The sequence below is a fragment of the Dipodomys ordii genome, unplaced genomic scaffold (genome assembly GCF_000151885.1).
Source record: "Dipodomys ordii isolate 6190 unplaced genomic scaffold, Dord_2.0 Scaffold151, whole genome shotgun sequence".
Classification (NCBI taxonomy): domain Eukaryota; kingdom Metazoa; phylum Chordata; class Mammalia; order Rodentia; family Heteromyidae; genus Dipodomys; species Dipodomys ordii.
This window is the reverse complement of record NW_012267367.1, coordinates 2,402,978-2,414,759: the sequence shown is the minus strand read 5'-3', so window position 1 is coordinate 2,414,759 and position 11,782 is coordinate 2,402,978. Positions and strand designations below refer to the sequence as shown.

General features: G+C 46.1%; 1 protein-coding gene across 1 annotated transcript in view; it reads right to left on the bottom strand.

Annotated features, from left to right (window-relative positions):
- The window catches only part of Sntb1 (syntrophin, beta 1 (dystrophin-associated protein A1, 59kDa, basic component 1)), a 264,000-nt gene that overhangs the window by 227,190 nt on the left and 25,028 nt on the right, over positions 1-11,782 (bottom strand). The window contains 2 exon segments of the mRNA XM_013032210.1: positions 9,673-10,188; positions 10,191-10,247. Coding sequence (XP_012887664.1) covers positions 9,673-10,188; positions 10,191-10,247 — 573 coding nt within the window.

Here is an 11,782-nt window from a genome sequence, read left to right as displayed (position 1 = left end):
TCCTCTTCTTCTTCTTCCTTTTTGCATGTTTTTGTCTCTCTTTCTGAGGATGTGTCTTACAATTCTGGTGTGTGGCAGTCACAGGTGGCTTGTGGGAGCTGACCACTCTCCGTCCCATCCATCCCAGGCTCTCTCAACATGACACCATTTTAATTATCTGCCTGCACGTGTTGCAACACATTTGCATTTACAATCACACTGTAAATTCCAACTTAAATATTGATAGAACTGATTAGCCATTTAGAGGTTGGAGGGACATACATACCATTTCTTCCTTCACCCACACTCGAGCCTCACAAGTGATGTGTTCTACTCCTCACTGATAAGTTTATTTTTTTAAAGTTTTTTTGGTACAGAAGCAAAAGTCTTCTTATGTCCGGATTCTAAGCAGCTTTTCTGTTTGATTCCTCCAGGTAGACCAATTTTAGTTCCTTCCAAATAATAACATGACATGTCTTCAATAAGATAGGCCTCTTAAATTCCATTAAACAAAACACCAAGTAATAGAATAAAATCTAAAGCATAATGCTGGCTTAGTAGTAGTAATGTAAACATATTTAAATACATTTATAGAAAAACAGTTATGTGAAATTACATTTTTAGTTAAACATTTTGATTTCTAAAAAGATCTTCCAATTTCTCTAATTTTCTTTGAAGAAGTTTGGGTTTTGCTGTGCAAGTTCTATCTTCGCTTATCTTTTCCTTTCAAAACAATTTTTTGCATGTTCCTACATAATCAGCATTTTAATAAAGGTTTCACATTTGCCCACCCCAAACCACAGCAGCCTGAACTGCAGTCTAGTTAATGAAAAACATCAGATGTTATTAAAAGTCATGTAAAAATTACATGGTATGAGATAGTAGCCCAGACCCCTTCCAAGCCAGTGAAATGTCCTTGGGAATCTGTTACACTATCTTAACATGGCCAATCCCAAATTGTCTCTTGGGCCTATGAGAGATTTTTATCCAACATGAAATTAAACCCTTTAACTTATATGATTGAACCTCCTACTTGAAAATAGTACTTGGATAAGAATGTGATATAATGTGACACATTATATAGTTAGCAATGATTTAGTTTGTACCAAGTCCCACACAAAGTGCTAACTGCTTTTCAGACATTATTTTATTCCTCATGACAAATCCCAGAAGAGAAAACTTAGTTTACTGATTGAGGGATGGAGACCTGTAGTTAAGTAATGTATGCAGAATAAACCACGTAGAGAAACTGGAATTAATATTTATACCCAGACATTGAAAATCCAAGGCCCATCCACTAAACCACTGGATTGTAGAGAAACATTGATGACAGGAAGAAACCATGTCAGTTTGAATATCAGTGCCAAAGAACCTGGATTGGTCAAACTCAGCAATGATTTAAAACAAATCTTTGCACACTTCTCAATGTGCTAAGCACATTGATAATGTGCTAACCGCAGAATAAGCAAGCCTTGTAAAGCAGTTCTGAGCTTCAGCCTGTGACTTCATTGGAATTTCCATGCTACCACTCTGAATCATAAACTTTTCCATCTTTACTAACCCACTTTGAGACGGCGTCTCATTTGCATGGGTCTGCTAGGACTCTGATTTCATGGTGGGTGATATATATTTCCTCTTAAGTCGCACTCTGCAGGCCAGAGCTAAAGGCAAGCATTATTATAGATCAAGGCCAGTGAAGTGGGTAATGAGGTTTGGGATATAAAACACTTGGTATCAGTGCAGGAGAAACTTCTGGCTTTTCTTTAACGTTAACTGCTTTGAAATGCATCATTTGAAATAGAATGCTTAGTAGGCCAGTAGCTGCTGGAGAATAATTTTCTTCACCAAGCAGACCAGACCACTGGTGGCTTCAGAGAGATGTCTTTCACAAATAGGGAGCTGTGTGCAGTGAGTTATTTTTAATATCTACTCCATGGGGTGACCGCTAAAATGCACTGCTGAACATGAAGAGCATTAACCACCACCACAGAACTCAGGATTGGAAGGCCCATTCCCCCTCAGCTTCTTGGAATGAATATGGTCTGACTCCTCATGCTGGTACAGAAGCTTAAAAAAGAAACAATTAAAATCTCCAGGCAGACAGTCTTCACCTCCTTCAGGTAGAATGCGTTCTTACATATTCAGACTTGTAGGCCTCTGCACCACAGGGGGGGGGGTGAGAGGGAGGGAAGGAGTTATAAATATAACATAAAAGGGATAATTACATTTTTTCCCCTATAACTTTTAAAATCATGTCTGGCTCTGCTCTTCAACTGTCGTTCAAAATTGGTCTGTGTTAAGTAAGTGCTTTGCAGGCCTATAAAGTCACATCTTAATTCTACTTCTACAGAGCACAGAACTATTCCCATTACCTGATGCCAAGCATCTCCAGCCCCGAGAGCTTGAGTGGCCACTGGAGTGATAAAAAAAGGAAACGAATCACAAGCTTCTTCCCCTCCTGCCCTTTTCCTTCCTTCTTTTCTTCTTCCCTTTCTCCATTCATCCTTCTGCCTTTTCATTATTTAAGGTTCTGTTTTAATGGGCTTCAGGTAGTTGTACAAAGGAGTTTCCATTCAATATAGCAATCATTGTGCATAACATACATCTTGATCCATGCCACTCTTTCCATCATTTCCTTTCTGACCTATTTGAATAGACTGTGCATGCCTGGTACTTTTCCATAGGTTAGCATTCACACTTTTCATTTTCTAACTGCTAATCGTATTCATTTATTATCACTCATTTCAAACATGCTAGTCAGCCTCCAATGCCCTACCTTCTCCATTGCTTTAAGATTCCTGAAATCAAGGTTTACACCCATTGTCTCTTCAATTTTCTTTTGTCCACTTGAGTTTTCCTTTGGTCTAGAGTTTGCATAGTACACAGCAGGCTGTGGAGAAGTTAGCTCTCATCTGATTACAAACTCCATTGTACACAAAGTAACCTCAGCGAAGTCACCCACTGGCTGGCACTTCAATTCCCTGCCATAAACTAAAGGGGATGATAACACCAGTTCAACCCCCCCAAAGCGGGTTGGCTTGCTGACAAAATCATGTCAGCTGCTTTAGAAACCTGGGCCTTGCTTGGGAAATAATGCAGGGTGAAGAGCTGTGCACCAGGGCTAGTGAAGGACGGAGGGATCTGGGTCACCGCGTTCACAACGCCTTGCCAATCTCACGTGAGGAACGAGACTCTACAGTTCTGCTCCAGTGCAACAAGAAGCACGGCACTGACCTTCAGTATGGAGGCTAAGGTTGTAACAAGCCACACAAGACTTGGTCCCTGGAAGGTTCTCTTTCTTTATTTTTTTCTTTTACTTTTCGACATCAGTAAGGTCTGGAGGTCACATCCTGCCTTCTTAGCGACCCTGAGCTGATCTCCAAGTTCTTTATTGTGGGGCTCCCCTGAGGCCTTTGCTGTTCATATCCCTGTCTAGGAACAGCCTCGTCCCGGCCTTCTCGAAGGAGCACACTACATCTCATGAGGAGATCACCTCCTTCCTCTGTCTGTAGGTAGTCCACTCCATGCTCATTTGGAGAGCTTCTTCTTGAGGGACCAGTCCTAGTGGTGTAAGTCCACCAATGCCACCCAACAAACCTCTCTTTAGATGAGTAAGCATGTAAGTGAGTAAGAAACTCTCCCCCAACACAAAAAAGTAATTGTTTACAGAGGTACAGTACATTCTCAAAAGCCCCTCACTTGGGGACTTCACTGCTACAACTTCAGCAAACTAAATGTGGTGGGTGGGATACTGTCTCAGCCCCAAAATGCCCACATCCTAGTGTCCATGTCCTATAAATAAGTTACCTTACATGCAAAGGGGAATTAAAGCTGAAGATGGAATTAAGGTGGCTAATCAGTTGACCTTAAAATAAGGACATTATCCTGGATTACCTGCAGATGATCAGAACAATCACAAGAGTCCCTGAAATGGAAGAAGATGCCAGAGAGAGAGAAAGAGAGAGACAGAGACAGACAGAGACAGAGAGACAGAGAGAGAGAGGGAGAGGAGGGAATGGGAGAGAGAGAGACAGAGAGATAGAGAGACCAAGAGACAGAGAGGGAGAGAGAGAGGAGTGAATTGAGATGAAGATTTAATTTTCCACCAGGAACTAACTGGTATGGGGAGTCTCTATAAGATACTACAAAAGCAGAGACAGATTCTTCCCCAGGACCTACCTCTAGAAGGAAGGTAGCATATTTGCCTTTAGCTCAGTGAGATCTAGGTCAGACTTCTGACTTAAAAACTGTAATATAGGAGCTGAGAAAGTGGCTCAGTGGTAGAGTGCTTGCTTGCATGAGACCCTGGGTTTGATTCCACAAGCAGAAAAAGCCAGAAGTGGTGCTGTGGCTCAAGTAGTAGAGTGCTAGCCTTGAGTTGAAGAGCTGAGAGACAGTGCCCAGACCTAGAGTTCAGGTCCCATTACCAACCAACCAACAAACAAACTGTAAGATAATGCACTTATTATTAAATTATTATTTGTGGTAACTAGTTACAGTAGCATTAGGAAACGAATACACTGGCCAAGAAAATAGAAGACCATGGGACTGACTGCAGGTGTGACTCATGTGATGGGCTTGGGATCCTGAGTTCAATCACCTGTACTTTCAAAAGAAGAACGTAGTAACACCTAACTAGGGGAAATCCTTACATCTTTTGGAACCTCACTTTCTAGATCAGTAAACAAGAGGTACAGCATCCCTAATCTCCTCATCTCTTGAGGCTGTTCATGAAGATGGAAAGCTATAAGGTCTGTGCTCGAATCTAGAACTCAGCACTTAGTCTCTGTGCATCTTTTGCAAGATAGCGAGCCATAAGCCTAAGATATTAGTAGTATTGGGTTTCCATGAGGACCCCAGTTAATCTATGTGAAATGTGTAGAACAGTGCATGCCATAACATTATGAAAGTGTTAGACCTTGCTGCCTACGTAGCGTTTCAGCAAGGCTAGGAACTGTGCAGTGACCAAGTGGAATTAGCAACATTAGAGGGCCCCAGTTCTCAAAATGGAAGGCCAAAAATACCCTTTCCAGTGGCAGTTCAAAGATTTGTGGAGGCATTTGGGGATCAAGTAGGGGACAGGAGGTGTCCTATTGCCATTCAGTGTTGGGAGCCAGGGACTCGAGGTATCCTGTAGCAGTCCTTCATAGTGGGGGGCTTTTCTCTATCTCAGATGATACCATCCAATTTCTCCATTTCAGCTGTTCATTGGTGGCAATTTTCAAATAAAGATTCTGGCACACCGAGCCAACCTTATGACCCATAGCCTAGATTGACCTACTGAGAACCATTTTGTTTAATCCTCTTGATACTAATATTGGGGGACTCTACTGATTTTTAAATTTAAATCAGAGACTATCTTATTTATGAAGTTCACTTCATAATAACAAAGAGGATATTAGTTGTTTTTGGAGTTTAGAGATGGCTTAGTCTAGCTCTAGCTTTGACATGGAAAAACAAAAACAATGAAACAAAACCCTAGGGTCCAAAGAAATACAGTATGTCATAAAACTCTTAGAATATAAGAGATCAAGTTTTAAGATTCATTCTAGGCTTTGTAAGAATCTGTAACTCGTAAAGAAAAAGAAAGATCTCTAAGCTTTGAATGCTCCTTTTGTGCTTCAGCCCTGTCTTCCTTCTCTACCATTCTGACATTCACCACCAGAGAAAACGACTGTAAAAAATAAAGGTCCAGCTGACCTTGGCACCCCAACATTCCCGGGCACAGAACCAACAAAGGAGCCCAATAGACCAGTCTCATGTTAAGAACTGACCTTTACTTTCCCCTTTGAGTGTCCACTTTTTCTACTGCAGTTCCGTAAGAGAACTTTTTGACAAAGGATACTTCCATTTATCTCCACCTCCCCACTTCAATCTTCCAGAACATTCTAAACTCCTTGATCTCCACAAAATTATGGAGGAATTAATTTTACTATTGGTACAGCTACAAAAAAAAAAGATTTGATGCATCGTGTCAAATTTTTTTAACTAAGAAACACAAAATAATAAAATAAAATAATAAATTCTCTCCCTCTCCCAGTGCTGTCTCCTGCTCAACTCTGGAACATTCTGTCACGTTATATTCTGTGAGTACAATGTTCCCTGGAACTATAAAGCCCAATATCTGCAGGGCAAAATGTGAGTCTCTGCTCCTTTTCCCTATCTTAAAATAAAAAAAAATGAGGTCATAGTGTGAATTTTCTGATCTTAATTTTAGTAATTATCTGGTTAAGACTTAACTGGTACAATGTGTTACTATTTAAATTTAAAATTCAGTTTAGTCTCTTTGCTAGCCACATGTTCAACTTTGGGACATAACCTAGCAGCTTCCTTTTGGATAGTCAGATGTTTGGTACATTAAGTTCTGAAGATTCCAGTCCTCCTTCCTGTGCTGTTCTTCTACCGCCTTACTTTTTAAATAAACCACACAATTACTGTTTCCCGTTCAGGATTGTGTCAGACATCTCGGCATATTTACAATATAGGGAACTCAGGCCCTATGCACACAAAATTAATTAAGAAATATAACCCGCAGTAAAGGAAAGGGAAACAATCTACCTTGTAGAAAGGGCAATTTCATCTTTGTTTAAATTGTAGGAATACTAGCAGCTAGTATTTGACACATCTCTTTTATTCCCAGAGTGTGCCTCAGTAGAACAGTAAAGCGAGAGGGTTGACACTATCTTCCATCTTGGAGAATGACATCGTGGCTCAGGAAGGCAATTCTGAGCCATAATGGGGACTAGAATGTAGTTACTGAAATTGTTGATGTCCAGAGTTTCACCTTATAGGATCTTGTGCCTGGAGTAGAAGTAGTAGAGTCACCACTAGAGGGCACATGTCTACAAAGCCTGGGAAGAGGATATTCAACAAATATCCCCCCCCCAAATATTAAACAAGTGACTAAAAATTGTATGTCCCATAAAAATACATCTTTAAAACAACTCTTTAGTCTTCTAGTCCAATCAGATCACATTTCTGAAGTCTCTCTTTTGCACAAATTCTGGGATCAGCAATGCATTTCAGGACGACTTGGGGAAATATGTGTACTTTTCTTTAGAGTCTTCGAGGTGGTTCCCACATGCCCCTTCAGCTGGGAATCAGGGCACTAGGCCAAGCTCAAAAAAAGACAGCTGTGATGTTTGACTGTGTGCATGACCAGTGCCACCACAGGAAGGACCATATAAGGCCCCCCGAAACACTGGAGCTCAGAACAAGAGGCTGTTCTGAGCAGGGCCTGCACTTGCATCTGGGGGAATAGACTGTGGTTAAAGTGATTCACCTCTTCAGTTCTCCTTTCCTCTCCAGGACATCACACCATGCTCTGCGAATGCCTGCTTAAAGGTGTTTATAAAACTCACTTTTCACTTGCATTCAAGAAAGTCTCCTAACTTTGAGCTTTGTGTCTTTGTTTTATTCCTAGAGCTATTTTTTTTAACCCTAAGGAATCATCTTTTCTTCCTCATTTTTGAGGTGAAGGAATTTATTTTACCCCTTTATCAAATTATTACTCATTAAATCAAAACTAAGAAAAGGAAGAAAAGAGGTGTCTTAATAAGCCAGATACTGGTGGCTCATGCCTGTAATCCTAGCTAGTCAGGAGATTGAGATCTGAGGATCTCAGTTTGAAGCCAGCCTGAGCACTAAGAAAGTCCATGAGTTTCTTATCTCTAGTTAACCACTAAACAGCAAGATGTGGAGCCTTGGCTCAAGTGGTAGAGTGCCAGCCTTGAACAAAGAGGCTAATGGATAGCATTCAGGCCCAGTACCAGACAATGTCTAAATTTTTTAAGTGACTTGTTTTTGTCCTCCTCCCCTGAGAATTTCAGTAAGCATTACAAGCCCAGCAGGTGTCCTGCTGTTGATAGTCCAAACTACACTCGCTCCACATTCAACCTGCCCCTACCATGCAAACCAACACACTGACCAAGAAAACTTTTTTTTTCCAGTTTACTTCTGTTAATCATCAAACTAAAGCAAATAGCCTTCTATTTTCTGAACCCAGATATGAAGACACTGCAAATCCTCTAGACAAATAACAAAACAAAACAAAACAAAAAAGCTCCTTTGTATTCCCAGCTGGGCCAGGAGGCAGTCTTCAAGTCCCAGGAGGTTGCATCAGCCGTCCCACACGCGGGTTTCCCAACTCCACTTCCTCAGTGTCACACCACCCCGCACCACAATTCAGTGAGCAGGAAATTGGCTCAAGTTCTTACATCAGTCACCATATTAGAAGGTCTCAGTTGAAACACTGCTTTAAGAGCTTTGGGTGTATTCATGCATTCATGCAGGTCATTGGGTAGTTAAGCACTAGCAGGTCCCCAGCTGAATAGCCGTCCCCTCCCCCAAAGCTCAATCTGTAGTCATGGTGAAATTATTTTCTGACATTGGAGGCAACCAAGGTGTATGCAGACAAAGAGGAGAACGGTAGGTAAGGAGTGAGAAACCCAATCTTAGGGGAGAAGAAAAAGTATTATTTTATTTTATTATTATTCTTTCTGTTGGTCCTGGGGCTTGAACTCAAGGCCTGGGTGCTGTCCCTGAGCCTTTTCACTGAAGGCTAGCGCTCTACCACAGCACCACTTCCGGTTTTCTGGTGGTTAATTGGAGATGTGAGTCTCAGGGATTTTCCTGCCTGGGGGTGGCTTCGAACTGGGATCCTCAGATCTCAACTTCCTGAGTAGCTAGGATTATAGGCGTGAGCCACCAGCGCCTGGCAGAAAATAGTATTAATTACCCTGCTTGACGTGTTCCAGAACAGGTTCTAAAGGATGTTTCCTATCTATCTATCTATCTATCTATCTATCTATCTATCTATCTATCTATCTATCTATCTATCTATTAAATACAGGAGGCTGGTGAAGGTCGGGTTGGCAAGTGGTAGTTTGTAAGATTCCTTCCTCCCTTGCAGGGAAATGGTTGACATGCAAAGTTGATTCCATTCCACTGTGTGTGTAAGAGTTGGGGAGGGCGGGGTGTAGAGGTAGAGGCTCTGGAGAACACCAGCAGAAAACCACTTCCCCAGCTCTCTCCCCAGGGGAAGCTGGAATCCAGACTGACCGGCCAAACTCTCCGGAGAGCCAGCCTAAAGTACTGCCTGCAACCCATCTCCCAGCGGCGCAACTCTACTCTCTCTCCAAACTGCGCGGGGAAGCGGAGAGGGGGTGGTTGGAGTGCAGCATTCAAACGCTGCCACCTCTCTCTTTTCTCTCTCTGGCTCGACCACGATTGAGAAAAAACACACAAAACAAAACCCGTGCGTCCGGGTTTGCTTCTGAAGCGGGGGAGACATTTCACCCCAGCGGAACGCGATCCGCCTGGTTGCGATCAGGCCCCCGCGTTAACGACGGGCAGGGCGGATGCGTGGACGCCACGCATCTCCTCTGCCACTCCCCGCCCCGCGCCGGATCGGGTCCCGAGAACACGTCTCTGGTCTTTTTTCCTCTACCCTCATGAGCCAAAGCTGGTAAATAAATAAATAGATAAACAACTAAAAGGTTCTCAAGTGGGCACAAAGTTGCCTCCAGGTTGAGTTAAAAGTTGTCCAACTCCACCCTCGGGCTGCCTTCTGGAGCCCTGGACCCCCAGCAGGTGGCTGGGGATGAGGCAGGGTGGCGGGAGGGCGGGCCTGGGAGGAGCAGGGGTCGGCACCCCCCGCGCCCCCTCCCCGTGCGGCCCGATCCCCTCACCTACCTTCCAGCAGCACCTCCTTGCCCGCGCGCTTCAGCGCCTGCACCGCCTCGTCGTGGGTGGCGTCGCGCAGGTCGGCTCCGTTCACGGACAGGATGGCATCGCCCACGTACAGGGCTTGGGTTTGGTCGGCCGCCAGCCCCTTGAAGATCTTGCTGATGAGGATGGGCATCTTGTTCTCTTTGCCCCCCTTGATGCTGATCCCCAGCCCGCCCAGCTCCTGCTTGAGCACCTTCACGCCGCGCTTCTGGTTGGAGATGGATTCGGGCACCTGCTCGGGCAGATCGGTGAAGGCGGTGCGCACCGTCCCGGAGGGCGAATCCGGGGCTGGGAGATTCCCCGCGGCGGGGGTCGGGTGCCCGGCTCCGCCGGCGCCTCTGCAGAAGAACGATCCATTGGTGGCGGCGGTGCCGATCCCGTTGTACGCCGCAGCGCCCTCTTCGCAGCTCAGCACCAGGGCGTCCTCGCTCAAGTTCACCAGAACTTTATGCCAACGATCCCGCACCAGAACTTCCAGCAGCCGCTCCGCTGCGCCCGGCCGCCGCCGCCGCCGCCGCTACCGCCATCTTCCTGGCATTCTTAAAATACCATGTGATTGCAAAAGCGGGGGGAAAAGTGGAGTAAGGGTGGCGGGGAGGGCGTGGATGCAGCGGTGGGGTGGGGCGCAGAGGTGCGGGACCCGGGCGGGAGAGGACGCGGGGGTCCGGGGACTCCACGCGCCCCGCTGGCCGCCGCGCGCTGGCCGGGCGCGCCGAGTTGGCAGCCGCAGCGCGAGCCCTTTCCCTCCCCTTCCCCTGAGCCGGGGCGGGGTGGAGCTACCTAAAAGGAGAGAAGAAGGGGAGCGCTCCCGACCCGGGAGGGGAGGGGACAGGGGGTGCAGGGGGGCGGGCGGGAACCAAAACCCAGCCAGCTGCCAGTTGCATAAACCCCAAACCGACCTGGAGCCGCGGACCAGTCCAGCGCCCCGAGAGAAGCCGGGTAGGTAGGCGGAGGCTCCCCGGCCGGGAAGGGCGGGACAGCCGGCCGGTGCCACCGCTCACCTGGTTAATCTCACACCACTGGGACCCAAGGTTTAGTGCCTCCGACCCCCGGGGGCGCAGCTGGACGTCGGGGGTTGGGGACGTACTCCTGGCTCCTTTGGACTAGGCGCTCCTTCCTCTCCACTCTCCGGTGGGTCCCTTCTCTTTCTCAGTTCTCTGGGTGGATGCTCACACCTCACCTGTGCCAGGTGGTGGTGTGTGTGCGTGTGTGTGCGAGCGCGCTCGTGTGTGTGCAGCCGTGTGTGTGTCCTGTCTCAGTGCCCTCGCGGGAGGGGGGTCTTCTGGAGTCCCTTTCCTGTGCACACCCCACCCCCAGCCCCTTCCTAACCCTCAGTTGGGTGCAGATTCAGCTCTTCCACTGGCCAAGGATTCTTGGCTGCTCTGGTTTCTCCTGTCCGTGAGGACCCTGAGGATGATGAAGGAGACCGACCGGAGGCCCGGTCAAGAAGGCAGCTCTCCTAAGAAGCCAGAAAGAAGTGTCAGCAAAAATCCCCAAGCGCTCCAAACCTCCTCTCTTTTAAGCATATCTGCTGAGCGGGAGCCCGTGGCTTATGCTTGTGATCCTAGCTATTCCGGAGGCTGACATCTGAGGATTATGGTTCGAAACCAGCCTGGGTAGAAAAATCCCTTAGACTTACCTCTCCAATTAACCATCAGAAAACCGGAGGTGGCGCTGTGGCTCAAACTGGGAGAGCGCTACTTGAGCTGAAAAAGCTCAAGAACAGTGCTGCTGAGGCCCTCAGTCCAAGCCCCACAACAGACCGCCTCCCCCCAAAAAATAAAAAACAAGTAAAAGCTATCTTTTCTGTGCAGCTACAGAGAGGTTTCCTTGCTGGCCCAGGGGCTTTCAACAGGGTGCTATCTGCCTTGGAGCCTAGGGACAGAAGTTCTTCCAGCTCTAACCCAATCTATCCCCCACTGCTGCACCCAACACTTCCTGACATCTTTCTCTTTCTCCCCCTGCCCCAACTCCCCAGTTCAGAATTCAGCATGGTTTGCTGAGTGTTTTGACAAGTCACTTTTTGAATGTCAAGCTACATTTTCCCAAGATAACAATATTACAATTTGTTTTG